Raw genomic sequence first — 18,113 nt, 5'->3', positions numbered from 1 at the left:
GAAAGCCAACCTGGACCACATCAGAGTAGCAACAAGCTGTCACACAGAAGTGGCTTCCCTTCCAGGCCACTAAGCCATGGTTACGTCAAGAGAATTAGGCAAGAAACGGGTTGATCAGGGCCATAGAAAAGAATGAGATCCTGTCATTTGCAGCAACATGAATGGAACTGGAGGTCATTATGTTAAGTGAAATAAGCCAGGCACAAAAAGACAAGATCTTGCATGTTGTCACTCACACGTGGGAGCTAAAAAAAAAAGGTAGAAGAGCGGATCTCACAGAGGTGGAGAGTAGAAGGATAAATACTAGAGGCTGGGAAAGGTGGGGACAAGTAGGGGGTAGAGAAGTGGGTTAATGGGTACAAACATACAGTTAGAGAAAAGGCATTAACTTCTATTGTTCAACAGCAGAGTAGGGTGACTGCAGTTAAGACTATAGTTAACAACAATTGTCTGGTGTTTTTTTTCTTTGAGACACAGTTTCACTCTTGTTGCTCAGGCTGGAGTGCAATGGCGCAATCTCGGCTCACCGCAACCTCTGCTTCCCAGGTTCAAGCGATTCTCCCACCTCAGCCTCCCAGAGTGCTGAGATTACAGGCATGAGCTACTGCGCCCGGCCAACAATGCAACAATTGTATCGTCTATATCTTCTTCTTCTTCTTTTTTTTTTCTTTTGAGACAGGGTCTTGCTCTGTGGCCCAGGCTGGAGTGCAGTGGTGCGATCATAGCTCACTACAGCCTCCATCTCCTGGGCTCAAGTGACCCTCCCACCTCAGCCTCCTGAGTAGCTGGGACTACAGGTATGTGCCACCATGCCCAGCTAATTTTTTCTGAGTTTTAATAGACACAGGGTAATGCTATGTTGCTCAAACTGGTCTTGAACGCCTGAACTCAGGCCATCCTCCCACCTCAGCCTCCCAAAGTGCTGGGATTATAGGCCTGAGGCACCGTGCCCAGCCTTGTATATTTCAAAGTAGTCAGAAGAGAGGACCTGAACTGTTCCAAACACAGGAAAATGAGGAATACCAAAGTGCCAGACACCACAAACACCCTGCCGTGATCATGACATACTCTGTACATCTAATAAAACATCACAGGGACCCCATAAATATGTGAAACATTATGTATCTTTTTTTATACAGGACAATCAGGAGGGATGCTGGGTCAGCATGGAGAGCAGAGGCCGGTGGGAAGTGTCCTTGCTCAAGGCCTGCCCCCTCACTCGCAGTGAACGAGTCCCTCCCATGACTCAGCACTCAACACTGCTCCCCGCAGTCATCACCCAGGGGCCTCTCCACTTCCTTCCCATAATCACGAGCATGTGGGGAGCGTTCTGCACACTATGGCCAAGCACCACACAGTGGGCAGGGACCGTCCTAGACCACTTCGCAGATAGAAAAACTGAGGCCCAGAGAGGCAAAGGGCCTGACTGAGCTGTAAGTGATGGAACCCCGGCGCCCCTGGAGGCTGGCTGCATGCCTGAGCCCCTGACCCTTGGGCATGGCCCCTTCTCTTGAGCATGGGGCAGTCACAGTGGCACTGGAGGTCAGGGCCTGTTTTTAGCCTGCTAGTGAATCCATCACCCTCCATCTCCCTTTTGCACTCTAGGAGCTGGCCCCATGGGGGCCAGGTACAATGTGAGCCTTTTGGCACGTGGTGGCTGCTCTCCAGCCCTGGGTTATGGTTGTTTTTTGTTTGTTTGTTCGTTTGTTTGTTTTGAGATGGAGTCTCGCTCTGTCGCCCAGGCTGGAGTGCAGTGGTGCGATCTCGGCTCACTGCAACCTCCGCCTCCCGGCTTCAAACAATTCTCCTGCCTCAGCCTCCTGAGTAGCTGGGATTACAGGCGTGTGCCACCACTCCTGGCTAATTTTTGCAATTTTAGTAGAGACGGGGTTTCATCATGTTGGTCAGGCTGGTCTTGAACTCCCGACCTCATGATCCACCTGCCTCGGCCTCCCAAAGTGCTGGGATTACAGGCGGGAGCCACCGTGCCTGGCCAGTTACGGTCCTAATGGTGACTCGGGGCAGAGTGGTGCAGTGACTGAATGAGTTCTGCCCAGAGGGAGCACCCACCTGCTCTTCCCCGGATGCCCCACCTACCCTGGCGGCCCTGCTCCCGCCTGCCACTCACCTCCTCATCCTTGTACCAGGACAGCGACTCAGCAGTCAGCACAAACCAGTACTCCTTGGAGCCGCCCTTCATCAGGCTGATGTTGTTGATGGTCAGCCAGCCCCTGCGGATTACCTGGGGGAAAGCGCGCAGCTTAGCGGGGAACCTCGCTCCGCGCCCCAGCCATCCCCCAGCGCAGCAGCCTTGCCCACAGCTCAGTGGGAAGCCAGGGACCGCGATAGAGACACCTGCAGTCCCAAAGCCCAGGAAACCCAGTTCCAACCTATCCCAAGTATTTCCAGCGGGAAACCAACATGGGGTACCACTTAGGCAGGTGTGCGGACAGACAGACTCACTGGGCCAGGGGTTGATGGGGGATAGAGTCACAGAGGCCTCATGGAAAGAGGGGCCCATGGGAGGAGTCCCTGGGGCTTGTGTGTGGGGCTGTGGCACATGAAATGTGACATCTGAGGAACTGCACTTGTTTGCGTGAGATAAGGTTCCAAGGGTAGCATCCACACAGAGGGCTAGGGTCAAAGGTGTGAGCCCAGGGGCCCTCCCCAAGGACACTGAAGGAGCGTGGCTCATGTCCCAAGCTGGCTGCAAGCCTAGTGGTCATCCTTTTGACTGACACATCAGGGTTCTAGGCTGGGAGACCCCATGGATGGGGATTGTGTGGCTGTAGCTGTCATCTGAGTGGGGGTCAGAACCCAGGCCTGTGCAGGGACTCAGCTGACAGCTAACGGCAGGCAGCCTGGGGGCTGTGCTCCCACGCTCCCTGGCCGCTGGAGGCATGTGTGGGCCAGAGCCCCCCACCCCACTCAGGAAGAGGGCCCTGGGAGCTGCAGGAAGCACACGGAGGCACGCACAGGGCGGCCTGGGACCCAGGCACTGACAGACTTGGCCAAGCTACAAAGGGTGGGCTGAGCATGGCCACGGACAGCTGCAAAGGGCTGACCTGCATCCCCCAGTGCAGGGCATGGCAGGGCACGGCACGGCAGGAGCGCCAGAGATGGGGCCTCCAGGAATCCCTCTGGGGCCCAAATGCTGTCCTGTCCTAGTCGGGGGCGGTCCTCTGGAAGGGCTTCATCTGGACTACCCTGACCCACCCAGAGCCTGACATTCTGAACCAGGGCCACCAGCCCACAGCTCCAGTGGCTCCTTGGTGGCTGGATGTGAGTGCTAAGCCCCAGGTGGCCATGAAGGCGGAGGTGGCTAAAGAGTACCCAGGGACCCCTGGACCATGCAGAAGTCACTGCCCAGGTTGGGGACAGCATGAGATGCTACTGGGCGCCGCTTGTTAAGGCCAAGGGTACAGACTTATCCCTCCCTGGGATGAACAGACAGGACTCTCACAGTTGTTTGGAGCAGGCAGTGACCCCTGGCATCTGGCCATTCACGGGCTGCCTGGTGGTGGGTGAGGGGGCTGAGGCCAGCAGCCCCTGTGAGGTCACAGCATCCCCTCTGGGAATGCAGTGACGAGCTCTTCCTGGTCTGCCCAGGACGTCTTGGTGTTAGCACCAAAGGCCTGGCATTCTGGGAATGCCTCCATTCACCCGGGGGGAGCGGGGTGGGGACACTGCCTTGTCTCAGCCCAGGGCTGGGCACAGAACGAGTGCTTAGTAGACCCTGGTTCCATGATTCCATGACTGAGTAACAACCAGGTGAGGGCAAACAGGGAGACAGGCTGTCAGTGCTCCCCCAGAGAAATGGGAGGCCTCCATACTCCTAGGCCTGGCCCGGTTTCCAGGGAGAGGGATGTGCCCGCTCACCCCTCAGTGGCCTGGCTCTCCTGCCTCCAGCTGGGGTTAGTGTTGGTCAGAGCTGGAGGACAGGGCCCGCGCTACACTTTGGGGTGCATGGCCACAGGGCCAGGGCACTGATCGGGGCCATGCTGGGGATGGCACACCAAGCCTTGGGGCAGGAGGTCTGGCAGAAGCCCTGAGGTGCCCTTCTCCACATGGGTTCAGAGATAAAATCCCACCCTAGGGAGCTGCAAGCTGTGGGTGGCAAACAAAGGCCCTGTTAGCCATCCACCACTTGCGAGCCAGAGAAAAGGGAGGGGCCAGGCCTCAGCAGAAAGTCAGGTTTGCATCCAAGGGACACATCCCAATGGGACTGGGCTTAGAAGGAAGTGGGGGTGGGAGAGACAGAAGAGGCGGCAGGCCTTTGTGGGCTGGGGTGCACAGTGACAGGCAGGCAGGCACATGGGGCAGCATGGGTGGCAGGGCAGGCAGGGGGCGGCAAAGCAGGGATCCCCTGGCAGGCTGCTCCAGCCTCTTTCCTGGGTGAGGGTCCTGGCCTGAGTCTCCCGGGTAGAGATGAGAACCACAGATGGGAGACCCAGAGGCCACAGCCATGCTCATGACAGGGCTGGGCTATGTGGCCTCTGGTAGGAAAAGAGGAACCCCTAAACCTCTTGGGGTACAAGGGAGAAGTAGGTTCCTGGCCTTGGCCTGGCAAATTCAAGGGGACTGGGGGGAACACATGAGGAACCTGAAAACCACAAGCCCGAGGCCACCTAATTCCTCCCGTCACTGCCCCCACCCATGGCCCTATCTGCACACCCAGGCCCTGGGAGCAGCGAGGCCCTGGCATAGGATCGGCTCAGCTACAAGAAAGACCCTGGGATTGCCAGAAGATCCCTGCCAGAGGGCAATGGCAGGGATGACCAGTGCCTTGGTGGCTGGCAGTGGGAGAATGTCCAGCAAAAGGGAGCCCCTGCTAGGGCTGGAGGCCCAGGCTGTGCTGTCCAAGTGTAAGAGCCAGGCTGAGGCCAGCCGCCTAGAGGTGAGCTCCTTGAGCTGGGCTCAGCTCTCAGATATGAGTAGCAGGCTGCTTCCCACTGGGCTGGGCTGGACTGGGCCTCACGCCCATCTCACGCCTCACACTGGGCCCCAGCTGAGGGCTCTGCACAAAGGAAGGAGGTGTTACCCACAGCAGGGATGGACAGCAAATATGATTCATCTCGGGGGCCATGTCAATCGACTGGTACAAGATACCTGGAGCACTGTGGTGAGAATTCTGGGCGTGGCAGGAAACGGTGCTAGGATCAATTAGTGTTGCCTGTCACAGGCAAAGGATAGGAGAAAGGGTAAGTGGAACAGAAGAGCCTCATCAATTTATCTGGAGGACAAGAGGCAGCATCTAGGAAAGGGGCTCCTGATTGACTAGTCATGCCTGCCATGCATAGAGAAGAGGGTATCATATAGGGAAGAAAATAATACCTTAATCACTTAGCCACATCTGCTATAAAACAGGAGTGCTGGCAAGCTTATTTGGAAAGAATGCCAGGATTGATTAGCAATGTCTGCCATGGGCGTGTGCTAGAGGAGTGGCACAAGGCAAAGAATGCTAGATCAACTAGCCATGTCTGCCATGGGCACAAGAGGGCAAGATTTCTGCCATGTGGAAAAATATGCTCTGATCCATGAGTGACATCTGCATAGGAGATAGAAAGAGGAGGGGCAGTGCCAAGAATGAATTCTGGTCTGGCTTAAGCGAGATCTTCCACAGCCAGGGATGTGAGGGGAGGCAGGGGCAGTGTGTAAGTATTTGCCATCTCTGACCTACAGGAAACCAGGAAAACCTGCCAGGAACTGGCTGCAGGAGTGCGCCTTCAAGGGTGGCAGAAGTTAGTGCCTGTGTGAGTCGACTTACACCCAGGGCAACGTGCAGTCCAGTGCCAGCTGCGGCATGGGGTTTCCAGGTTAGCTCGATTTTTAGTATTTTTGTTATTTGGAGGGGATGGGGAACAGGGAATATTAGGGGATGGGCGGGGTCTCCATCACCACTAGATTCTCTAATGTTTGCTACCACACTAAGCATGTACTTACCAGGATCTCCCCCTTTGAATATGCAAAGTTAGGGTTGTGGGTAAATCAGGGAAGAGCAGGCAGAGGAAAAGAGATGGAAGGGACGTGAAGGGGACAAAGAAAAAGCAGGAAAAGCACAAAAACAGGAGAAGAGAAGAGCAGGGGAAAAAACAGCAAAAGAAAAAAATTACATGCTATTAATCATATTCATGGTGTTAATATTTAATTCATTATCATCTCAAGAAACAAAAAAGCAACAACATATGTATTACCTACGGCAAGCGCAAAAATAAATCATGCAATGGTTACGTTCTTCCTTCCAGTAGGCCCTATGATCGTGCAAGGTACACAGTGGAGTCCCCACCCCCACCCCTGCCCAATGGGGAGAAGGGAGGGACATAGGCAGAAATTTTGCGAAGATTATGGGTTTCCTTTTCTTTTTTTCTTTTTTTTTTTTGGATACGGAGTCTCACTCAGCCGCCCAGGCCAGAGTGCAGTGGTGTGATCTTGGCTCACCACAACCACCGTCTCCTGGGTTCAAGTGATTCTCCTGTCTCAGCCTCCTGAGTAGGTGGAATTATAGGCACCCGCCATCATGCCAGGCTAATTTTTTGTATTTTAGTAGAGACGGGGTTTCACCATGTTGGCCAGGCTGTTTTCTAACTCTTGACCTCAGGTGATCCACCCGCCTCGGCCTCCCAAAGTGCTAGGACTACAGGCGTGAGCCACCGTGCCCATCCAGGTTTTCTTAAAAATTAATAATAAAGTCCGGGCATGGTGGCTCAAGCCTATAATCCCAGCACTTTGTCCGGGCAAGGCGGGTGGATCGCCTGGGGTCAGGAGTTCGAGACCAGCCTGGCCAACATGATGAAACCCTGTCTCTACTAAAAATACAGAAATTAGCCAGGCGTGGTGGCACGCGCCTGTAATCCCAGCTACTCGGGAGGCTGAGGCAGGAGGATTGCTTGAACCTTGGAGGCGGAGGTTGCGGTGAGCTGAGACCGCGCCACTACACTCCAGCCTTGGTGGCAGAGTGAGACTCTGTCTCAAAAAAAAAAAAAAAAAAAAAAAAGGCCGGGCGTGGTGGCTCACGCTTGTAATTCCAGCAATTTGGGAGGCCAAGGCAGGTGGATCACCAGGTCAGGAGTTTGAGACCAGCCTGGCCAAGATGGTGAAACCCCCTCTGTACTAAAAATACAAAAAAATTAGCTGGGCGTGGTGGCAGGTGCCTGTAAACCCAGCTACTCAGGAGGCTGAGGCAGAGAATTGCTTGAACCCGGGAGGCGGAGGTTGCAGTGAGCCAAGATCGTGCCACTGCACTCCAGCTGGGACACAGAGCAAGACTCCATCTCAAGAAAAAAAATTTTAAAAAATTAGCCTGGTGTCGTGGTGGGCACCTGTAATCCCAGCTACTGGGGAGGCTGAACCAGGAGAATCGCTTGAACCTGGGAGGCAGAGGCTGCAGTGAGCCAAGATTGCGCCACTGCACTGCAGCCCAGGTGACAATGCGAGACTCCGTGTCAAAATAATAATAATAATAATAATAATAATAATAATAAGGCACTGAAGGCAGGCATTGATACAGCCGTTCATATTTTGCAAGGCCTCTAGCTGGGTTAAGATGTCAAGGTACAACCCTTTGTGGCTCAGGGCTTCACCAGGTGTGGGGCTTCAACTATCCCAAGCTCCCCTGAGCTGCTAGTGACAATGTAGTTTCCAGCGGCTCTCACCTAGGGGCTCCCAATCCCTGCAGCTGTGCTGGAAAGCTCAAAGAGGTCACAGACCCCCGCTCAAGGGAAAAATTCTTATTTATATCTTTATTATTATTATTATTATTATTGGAGACAGAGTCTGGCCCTGTCACCCAGACTGGAGTGCAGTGGTGCAATCTCGGCTCACTGCAACCTCCGCCTCCAAGGTTCAAGCAATCCTCCTGCCTCAGCCTCCTGAGTAGCTGGGATTACATGCGCGTGCCACCACGCCTGGCTAATTTTTTGTATTTTTAGTAGAGATGGGGTTTTTGCCATGTTAGCCAGGCTGGTCTCAAACTCCTGAGCTCAGGCAATCCACCTGCCTCGGCCTCCTAACGTGCTAGAATTACAGGCGTGAGCCATCGTGCCCAGCCTATTATTAATTATTAAGATGAGGTCTCATTGTATTGCCCTGGATGGTCATGAACTGCTGGGCTCAAGTGATCCTCCCACCTTGGCCTCCTAAGTAGCTGGGGTGATAGGCATGAGCCACCACGCCCAGGTAATTTTTAAATATTATTATTTGTAGAGACAGGGTCTTTCTATGTTGCCCAGGCTGGTCTCAAACTCGTAGCCTCAAGTGATCCTCCCACCTCGGCCTCCCAAAATGCTGAGATTACAGGCGTGAGCTACCATGCCCAGCCAAGAGTCAAGTTCTAACCCTGGCCTTCGATGGCACATAGGGCCTTCTGGGTGGGTAAAATGTGGCCACTAGGCCTTGCCAGAGCGTCGGCTCTCAGACCATCTCCCAGAATTATCAATTCCTAAGTGGCCTCTAGAGGTCAAGAGAGCAGATGGCCTGATACTGAGGCTGTGGGGGGGGGGGGCTTTCCACAGGCCGAGCTCCATCACTGGGGCTTGGCTGTCACTTAGCGTCCTCCCGCCCCCAGGGTAGAGCGGCAGGCTGCAGAGGGGTGTGCTACCTGATTGGGGATGGCTCTCTTCTTGTTCAGCTGCGTGCTCCTCTGCTGGGCACTGAAACCAAAGAACAGACAGGGTTCATGTGGACAAGATGCTGGGGGGGAAGAAGGGCAAGAGGCGAATGTGGCCGTTCTCTCCCTGAGGACCAAGTGAGCAGCCACAGGTAGGGGCAGAGAGAAACCCCCCGCACACAAAGAGCTGCGCAAGGGAAACAGCCTGGGCACACGGAACAAGTAAATGTATCTGGTTCAATTGAGGCTTCTAGGCCCTCATTTCAGCTGACTTACTTAAAGTGCAGGTTACTTCCAGGTGTCACTAGAATTCCGGAGTTTCTAAGGGGAAGTGTGAGAAGGTGTTGCCTAAGATGAGTGCAGTGGCGCAATCACAGCTCACTGCAGCCTTGACCTCCCGGGCTCAAGTAATTCCCCTGCCTCAGTCTCCCAAGTAGCTGGAACCACAGGTGCATACCACCATGCTCAGCTAATTTTTGATTTTTTGTAGAGACGAGGTTTCACTGTGTTGCCCAGGCTGGTCTTAAATTTCTAGACTCAAGGGATCTGCCCGGCTCCACCTCCCAAAGTGCTGGGATTACAGGCATGAGCCACTGCACCCGGCCCTTCTTCCTACTCTTCTCATCATTTGATCCCAACACCAGCCTGTAAGTGGCTCTAACCACAGAGCCATCCAGTCTTAGACATCAGACTGTGGGACAGCTGCTGGCCATGAAACGGCACATATCTCGCATGACTCCTGACCCAAATTTAGAGGACATCCAAGGTCGACAGGGTGTGTTTCTATAAGGTTCCTTATTCATCCACAATCCCAGATCTCTTTTCTTCTTTATCCATCCTACTTCCTGGCTAGTTCATGCCGGCATAGACAAATCCCACTATATTTTATACGTGGACACCTACTCCACCACCTTAACGGTTCTAATATATTTTCTACTCTGACAGTCATATCACCACTTGCAAACAACGTCTATCTCCTGTTACTTATCCATCATATTTTCTTTTCTTTTCTTATTGCTTTGGCTGAAACTTTCAGAACAATATGGAAAAGCAAGTCAGCTTGGTCACTTTCCTTTCCTGACTTCCTCGGGGGTTTTGTTTTAAAGTCCAAGTTGGCTGTAGGATAAGGAAGAAAGTAGGCTTCTGTTTCTAGATCAGGAAAGGCTGGAAAACTAAGAACAAAGGCAGAATTTTATCCAATGATATTCCCAACATTCAATAAGTTTATTATAGGGCTTCTTATCTGGGCTATTTATTTACTTATTTATTTTTGAGACAGAGTCTCACTCTGTCACCCAGGCTGGAGAGCCCTGGTGTGATCATGGCTCACTGCAGCCTTGACTTGCCGGGCTCAGGTCATTCTCCCACCTCAGGCTCCCAAGTAGCTGAGATTAAGCACGACCACCATGCCCAGTTAATTTTTGTATTTTTTGTAGAGACAGGGTTTCACCATGTTTCCCAGGCTGGTCTCAAACTCCTGGGTTCCAGTGATCTATCCACCTTGGCCTCCTGCAAAGTACTGGGATTACAGGCATGAGCCACTGCGCCAGGCTTGGACCCTGTTTATAATATACATTTGGAGGGCATGGGAAGCCCAGAACATCCAAGCACAAGAAGGATTTTCATCAACAGCATCTGAAGGAGGTGGCACTGAGCTGAGCCAACCTTCACAGTGATGGCTGGGTGACAGCGAGGTCCCAGAGGTGCTATTTCCTAAGGGCCTCCTGGCTCTCATCCTTGCCAGGGCTCCCTCAAATAGCAGCCCACAAGGTGGCCCCCTCTCCTGGGCCTGGACCTAATCAGAAGCATCCTGGTGTCTTGGGGGAAAATCCAAAATCCTCCCCTGGACCTGCAGGGCCCTCCTGGCGATGGGGCCTGGCTGCTGGCTCTCTTACCTCCACCTGCCTGGTCTTGTAGCCTTCCTTCCCTGGGTCCAATTCTCTGGGGTCCCCCCGGCATCACCTGACTTCTTCAGGAAGATCTCTCCAGGCCACATTCCCGGCTCCCCTTTCCCACAGCCTATCCCCTACCCTCTCTTCCTACTCTCATCATCCTTGTGACAATTTGTTTAAGGACTCCGCCTCCCCAGCCTGCAGGCTCTGAAACAGCAGGGGCTACAGATGGAGCGGTCAAGGTCCTGGCCCAGAGGCCCAGCACTGGCCCTGGCTCTGAGAGAGCACCCCGTAGCTCTTCAGTGGGCCCCAGGGATGTCCCACCCAGGGCTGGGGCCACCCAGCCAGGGCGTACCCATTCACACACCAGGGCAAAGGCACACAGCAGGCAATACCCACCAGGTCACCAGCTGCTCAGTATAGTAACAGCTGGGGTAAGTGGGAAGGCCCAGGAATCCAGAGGAAAGAGTGGTCAAAGGAAAAACAGGAGAGATTGTGAGAAGGAACTGTGGATGAAGTGTGAGAAGCAGAGACATCAAGGTGAGGAAAACAGCAGCAAACCAAAGATGGAGACCAGCGCTGTGAGCCCACACACACCCGGTGGCCGGGAGCACAGGGCTGGGGGCTGCCACTCACAGGCAGGGGAGGCCCAGTCAGGGACCTCGGCTCATCTCTAGGAGGGGTTCTGATGAGGCCCTCACTCCTTCCTTTTCCTTCCTCCCTTCTCCTCACCTACCTGGTGCCCAGCACAGAACAGATCCTCAATCAGCTTTGTCAGGTGCACCGATAAATGTTCTATCTGGTGACTCCATAGCCTGAGATTTGGCTCTAGAAGCCCTCCCCTAGGAAGCCTGCCTGGCCCCTCAAGGCAAGGCCCAACGGCCACCCTCTGGACACCCACAGGCCCTGCAAGGCCCCGCCCAGCACTAAGCACACTACACCTTAACGGCCTGGGTCCCCGTTGGTTCCCTGCATGGGGCCTTCCTCTGAGGGTGGGGAGCTGGGTGTGGGTTTGCCCACTGCTCTATCACAGGGCCCAGCAAGAGGGCATACCAGCGGCACCATCTGGCCTGCCTTAGGCAGGAAGGCCTGCGTGAGCCTCTCCAACAATCTGAGTGAGGCCCAAGCATGCCAAGGGGCTGAAGGAATCAGCGGGTGATGCCTGAGACCACTAGCACTGAATCGACATCCTGCTGAAATCAGAGCTCCCCGATCTGGGCCCTCATCCGGGTGCCAAGGAAGGTTCTGGTTTAAATCTACACTGTATGCCTTGAAGCTAGGGAGACCCCAGGCAGCATTTCCCAAAGAGCAGCTTCCGGAGCCCTGAGCCCATGAGATGCTGTCCATGAAGGGGCAGAGTCTGGGAAAAGCTGCACACTGGTCGCTAAAGGCTCTGAGAAGTCCTGAGGGAGAGGGGGTGCAGCAGCTGGCTGGCTGTGCCCTCTCCCTGCAGGTCTGAACACAGCACTGCCCTCTCCCTAAACTAACCATGGGGATGCCTCACAGAAGGCGTGTTGGTTGGGGACAGTGGACCACTATCAGCCCAGGAGAGCTTCCAGATATTCTCAGGTGGCTCTGCCTTCACCCCAGGACCCCCGACAGAGACTGTCTGACACCTGCCCTCTCGGAGAATCCCAACTCAGTCACCTCCTTGGATCTGAGAGTGAGAATTGGTGCCGCCCAACCGGCCACTGTCTCCAGGAGTACCTACTTGGCAAACCCGATGAAGTCCTCATGGTTCGTGTTGATGTAGGACTGCTCAATGTCGATCAGCAGAAGAATCTGGGGGAGAGCGGGGGTCACTGTGAGTACAGGGCCAAGCCTGGCAAGTGGGGGCAGCGGCAAGAGCATTTCCTGGTCTTGCCGGCACAGAAGGCGTGGGAACCAGGAGGCTTCCCAGACAGGAGAACAGGGGGCTGGCGTCGCACTCCCCACACCCTCACCGGCAACAGAGCCTGGGACAACAGAGCACAGCCACGCAGCCCAATGTGCCAGTCACAGGCAGGGCCACTGTCTCCAAGGTCTGGAGTCTTGAATGAGCCACGAACTGGCCGTGTGACCCTGGGCCTCATGTTACTGAGCTGTGGAATGGGGTGACAGGAGGCTCAACTGCCAAGGGTTTAATAATGTGCAGTCGTTTTTTTTTTTTTTTTTTCCTCGGAGACGGAGTCTTGCTCTGTCGCCCAGGCTGGAGTGCAGTGGCGCAATCTTGGCTCACTGCAACCTCTGCCTCCTAGGTTCAAGTGATTCTCCTGCCTCAGCCTCCCAAATAGCTGGGATTACAGGTGCCCGCCACCACGCCCAGCTAATTTTTGTATTTTTAGTAGATACAGGGTTTCACTGAGTTGGCCAGGCTGGTCTCGAAATCCTACCTCATGATCCGCCCGCCTCGGCCTCTCAAAGTGCTGGGATTACAAGCATGAGCCACTGCGCCTGGCTTTTTTTTTTTTTTTTTTTTTTTTGAGAAAAGAACTTACTGTCTCCCAGGCTGGAGTGCAGTAGAACAATCACAGCCTCAAACTCCTGGGCTCAAGTAACCCCCTGCCTCAGCGTCCCAAGATGCTGGGGCTCCAGGCATGTGCCACCACACCTGGCTGATTTTTCTTTTTTCTTTTTTTTTTTTTGTAGAGGCGGGATCTCACTATGTTGCCCAGACTGGTCCTGAACTCCTAGGCTCAAGTGATCCTCCTGCCTTGGCCTCCCAAAGTGCTGGGATTACAGGTGTGAGCCACTGCAAGCCACTGCCTTGTATTTTTTTCTTTTTCTTTTTTTTTGGGAGACAGAGTCTCACTGTGTTACCCAGGCTGGCATGCAATGGCGCAATCTCAGCTAACTGCAACCTCCGCCTCCCGGGTTCAAGCAATTCTCCTGCCTCAGCCTTCTGAGTAGCTGGGACCACAGGCGCACGCCACACCACCCAGCTAATTTTTTGTATTTTAGTAGAGACGGGTTTTCACCGTGTTGCCCAGGCTGGTCTCAAACTCCTGAGCTCAGGCAATCCACCTGCCTTGGCCTCCCAAAGTGCTAGGATTACAGGCGTGAGCCACAGTGTCCAGCCTGTAAAGTCTTTAGCACCTGGCGTGTTCAAAGTGTTGCATTAAAACTGCGAAGCGAATTTGTCCAATTACGAACACTAAAATAAAACACACACACGTGCACGTGCGCGCACACACACACACTCAAGCTATCAAGCTAGAAAGGTCTCATGTGAGGAGCAGGGCTTGCGAGTCCACTGCACTTACTGAAACTCTCCCTCCCTCATCTTTCTTGTCTTTTGCCCAGGATGAAGTTGGTCTATGGGAACTATGGATCCAGGCAGCTCACTGGCTTGGTTCCCATTCATAACAGGCGAGGCTGCTGGGGAGGAGGGGCTGGGATACGCCTCACTGGACTCCCCTGGCACTGGGCCAGTCACTTCCCCTCGCTGCACCTCCAAGTTCCCAAGAATAAAGTAGGGCAAGGCACTCGGACCTGTCACCTGCTGGAAAACGCCAGGGTGCTCCATCTGTGGGAGCGAGCGTGGCTGGTTTAGTAAGGCCTGAGTCTCCTCAACCCAGCGCTCTCAGATCCGACCCAGCAGCATGGCAGGTGGGCACCAGGGGCTGTGGAAGGGCTGGCAGCATTCTTACCAACAGTAACAACAAAAAGAATCAGACTCTTCCAGACTTTTGATACCATTTCCAAGCTACAGCAGCTATGAGGCATAGGCGGACCGGTGCTCCGAGGGAGCAATTGGCCAAATCAAAACTGGGCGCCTCTCTGCAGGACAAATGAGCCGATTTCATCCCCATTAATGGCAAGGGGAGAGGGACCATTTTAAACAAAATGACATAACAAGCAAGGGCTTAATTAAGCTCTGGTTTCAACAAACGGTTGTAAAAAGAATACAGAGGACAACTGAGAGAAAGTGACTCGAAACTGATCCGGGAGCGGTGGCTCACATCTGTCATCCCAGCACTTTGGGAGGCCGAGGCGGGTGGATCATTTGAGCTAAGGAGTTCAAGACCAGCCTGGCCAACATGGTGAAACCCTATCTCTACTAAAAATACAAAAATTAGCCAGGCGTGGTGGCTCATGCCTGTAGTCCCAGCTACTTGGGAGGCTGAGGCTGCAGGAGAGTGTAAAGACGGCCCAGTGCTTAGTGGGTGACAGTCTCAGCTGCAGGCATAGGCAGCAACTTGGGGTATGTGTTTGCATGCCTTTGCAAGAAAATGTTAAATGTTAAAACAGAAAAAGCAGGCTGGGCGTGGTAGCTCACGCCTATAATCCCAGCACTTTGGGAGGCCGAGGCGGGCAGATCACCTGAGGTCAGGAGTTCAAGACCAGCCTGGCCAACATGGTGAAAATCTCTCTCTACTAAAAATACAAAAATTAGGTCGGTAAAGTGGCATGCGCCTGTAGTCCTGGCTACTTCGGAGGCTGAGGCATGAGAATCACTTGAATCTGGGAAGGGGAGGTGGCAGTAAGTCGAGATCGTGCCACTGCATCCCAGCCTGGGCGACAGAGCAAAACTCTGTCTCAAAAAAAAAAAAAAACCGCAACACAAAAAGCACCCCAAACACCCTCCAGCAGGCAAGTGGAGGTCCATGCTGTGCTCCATCCATTCCCTGGAAGACTGCTTAGTAATCAAGGCAGCAAACTACAGATACAACAAACAACACGCTTGGCTCCCAAATGCACGACGCCGAGGGGAGGGAGGGAGGGAAGAAGGGTGGGAGTCAAGAGTCAATGGGCCTTACGCTGTGGGAGTCCACTCGAAAGACTGTAGGATAGGGAGTGGGCTGGTGGTGGCCAGGGCCTGGGGATTTCCTTTGCTGCTTCTTTTTTTTAAGAGACAGGGTCTCACTCTTTCTCCCAGGCTGGAGGGCGATGGCAAGACCATAACTTACTGAAGCCTTGATCTTGTGGGCTCAAGGGATCCTCCCACCTCAGCCTCCCAAGTAGCTGGGACCACAGGCATGCACCACCACGCCTGGCTAATTTTTTTATGTTTTTGTAGAGACAAGGTCTTGCTATGTTGCCCACGGTGGTCTGGAACTCCTGGGCTCAAGCAATCCTCCCTGCCTGAGCCTCCCTAAGTGCTGGGATTACAGGCGTGAGTTACTACACCCAGCCTGGCCTGTGGGTTTTTGAGGGGTTGACTACAAAGAGGCATAGGGACAGGGATTTTAGGAGGTGACAGAACCGCCCTATATCTTGATTGAGGTGAGGGTTACTTTGCCATATGCAGCTGTCAGCATGCACAGAACAGTACACTTGACATTTACTGCATGTAAATTATACCCAATAAAGAAGACAAAAGGCCAGTACCTGGTCCTTGGTTCTCCCCTCCCGTTCCCGGATGTAAGTGGTGACGATTCGCTCTGTCTCCTCTCGCAACCGGGGGTAGGAACTGAGCTGGGGGAACAAGCAGAGTGGCCGCATTGGCGGGGTCCTCGTAGCACGGGAAGCAACATGAACCACACAGGTAGGAAATGCGGAGGGGGGTGGGGAATTGAGATATGAGGGGGCCCACCGAGCCCACACCTTGCTCCTGGCCCCCAGTGAGTCCAGCTGGGAGCTAAGAGCAGAAGAGTGGGGGCACCGTGGACCAGAGACAGCAGGAGAGCAGAGCTGCTTTTCCAGCCAGTGACCGGGAGGCAGGAGGCAGGAGGCAGCATGAAAGCAGAAAAGCAGGAGCATGTTTGCCATCCAGGGCTTCAGGGCACGCCCCTCTTGCCCAGCACTGGGTGACAGCAGGAACCCTGAAGGGCCTCGCCAGCGTGAGTGAGTTGCGTCTGTTCTAGAATGGTAAGGGGGGCATCTGGGCCATCAGCCTCGATGGGAACTCCTTGCAGAGAACCACTCCTGATCACTGTATCTGTGGCACCCACTCGCCAAATGCCCCCACCTCCCCAGGCTTCACCTGCAGCACCAACTTAACCAGAGCTCATGCACAGGGGAGTCCCATCTTCTGCAGTGTGGGTCAAGTCCACGAGTCAGGGAAAATGGAATGGTTACTCTCAGGTGGCCTAGACCGTGAGAACATGCAGGGCTATACAGATGATGTGTTTCCTGTGTTTTGCTGTTTTGGTGCTGGCTGGGAAACCCCTTTCTCTAGGGGTTCCAGGAAAGCGCACTGCTTAGTAAATGCAATGCGTTTGGCAACATCAAAGGCTGACCGCCCCCACGGGCAGCCACAACCCACGTGCGATGCCACACCCCCATTCCATCTGCCAATGCAAGGTGGTGACATCTCTAAGTGACAACTGGTAGGCGGAAGGGGGTTCCTGCCGAGGCTGAATTTTCCAGATGCTCGGGTTGAGACTAACACATGGAGGGGGAGGACGGGGACAAATGTAGAGATGAGAACGAAACCTGTTACCTTCTCGGCACACTTTTTTATGACCGTGGCCAGCTCTGAGACCACGAGATCAACACACTTCAAACTTGGCTCTTTGAGTTTTACAATCTGTTTTTTCACAATGGCTTCAAAGGCCATGTCGGGGGTGAAGAGCCCCGTCCTGGGTCATGCGGAGGGCAGGATGAGGCAGAAAGACACCCAGGGACAGCGCAGGCCATACACGCAGGACAGGAGACAGAGAGAAGAGAAGAAACGAGAGTCATCTGATTAGTCCATGCACGGGGGAGCCTGCGCCCGCATTTGCCCCGGAAGCTGCTTCGGATCAAAGAGGTCTGGGGTTTGAGGGTGCGGGCTCGGTCTGGGGTGTAGTTACAGAAGGGCCACGGGGGGTTGTCATTGCACAGACAGCCAGCCAAGGTGTGCAGAGGCCTCTAACATTCATGTCCATGACACCTGGCTCTAGGACGAGCATTTTCCAACCTGTTTGGGCTGTTTTCCCCCTCCCTTTTCTAATCGAAGAAGCTTAAGCAGCAAATGTGGGCTTTTCCAGACTAAGAACAGAGGGGCTCAAGCAGAAATTCCCTGGCAACCCGGAGCGCTGGGGACACTGTGGTCGCGCAAGCACAGACTGCCCACTGGGAGGCATTTCAGCTGCTTGGCCAAAGCGTGCTGCCCTGGGAACCGAGGCGTTGGAGCAGGTTGGGGGAGCCCGGCGCGTCCTGCTGAGTGGAGGCAGTGGCTCGTCGAGAGCGCATAGAGGCACTGTGACTAAGTGGATCCAAAAATGGGCTGCCCCTGGGGGACGGCGTGGGGTGCAGGGGGTGGACAGGGGCACTTAGGACCCCAGCTGGCTCTCATGATGTTGCTGGCATTCAGGCCATTCCCGGAGCTGAGGGACAGAGAAGTCAGTGGCTCCAAGGAAGTCTGAGAATGCCAGGCACTGGTCAAGAAGGGGTGACAGCCAGGGAGCTTCAAGGAGCTCAGCCTCCAGCAGTTGACGCGGGGGATCCCTCTCTGCTTCCCAGGAGGCAGCAAAGCAACAGCCCAGTGAAACCCCAATTTCATCAGACACATGCTAGGCTTGGTATCAGGGTCCCAGGGACAACTGTGCATCTGTCTGGCCAGTCCAGGAGGCCTGGCACTCCCCTGTGTGCCTGGGCCCAGGCCGACATGCTCCTGCCCCAGCCTCTGGGGAGAGGCCAAGTTCACGGACACAAAGCGATATGGGGAGAAAAGGCACCAGTGGAGGCTGATGAGGCGCTGGGAGCCTGAT

General features: G+C 54.3%; 1 protein-coding gene across 8 annotated transcripts in view; it reads right to left on the bottom strand.

Moving 5' to 3' along the window:
- The window catches only part of DNM2 (dynamin 2), a 112,224-nt gene that overhangs the window by 16,852 nt on the left and 77,259 nt on the right, over positions 1-18,113 (bottom strand). For 2 of the 8 annotated variants that reach the window (XM_054463928.2, XM_054463931.2), the window contains exons 10-15: positions 16,862-17,000; positions 15,808-15,894; positions 12,209-12,279; positions 8,597-8,648; positions 5,944-5,955; positions 2,129-2,242 (exon numbers count right to left, since the gene is read on the bottom strand). In XM_054463928.2, coding sequence (XP_054319903.1) covers positions 2,129-2,242; positions 5,944-5,955; positions 8,597-8,648; positions 12,209-12,279; positions 15,808-15,894; positions 16,862-17,000 — 475 coding nt within the window. The remainder of the gene's footprint in view (positions 1-2,128; positions 2,243-5,943; positions 5,956-8,596; positions 8,649-12,208; positions 12,280-15,807; positions 15,895-16,861; positions 17,001-18,113) is intronic. The other 6 variants (XM_054463927.2, XM_054463930.2, XM_054463933.2 and 3 more) reach the window with 3 other exon arrangements.

The sequence above is a fragment of the Pongo pygmaeus genome, chromosome 20 (assembly GCF_028885625.2).
Source record: "Pongo pygmaeus isolate AG05252 chromosome 20, NHGRI_mPonPyg2-v2.0_pri, whole genome shotgun sequence".
Taxonomy (NCBI): domain Eukaryota; kingdom Metazoa; phylum Chordata; class Mammalia; order Primates; family Hominidae; genus Pongo; species Pongo pygmaeus.
The sequence above is the reverse complement of the archived record's forward strand: the minus strand, read 5'-3'. Positions and strand labels throughout refer to the sequence as shown.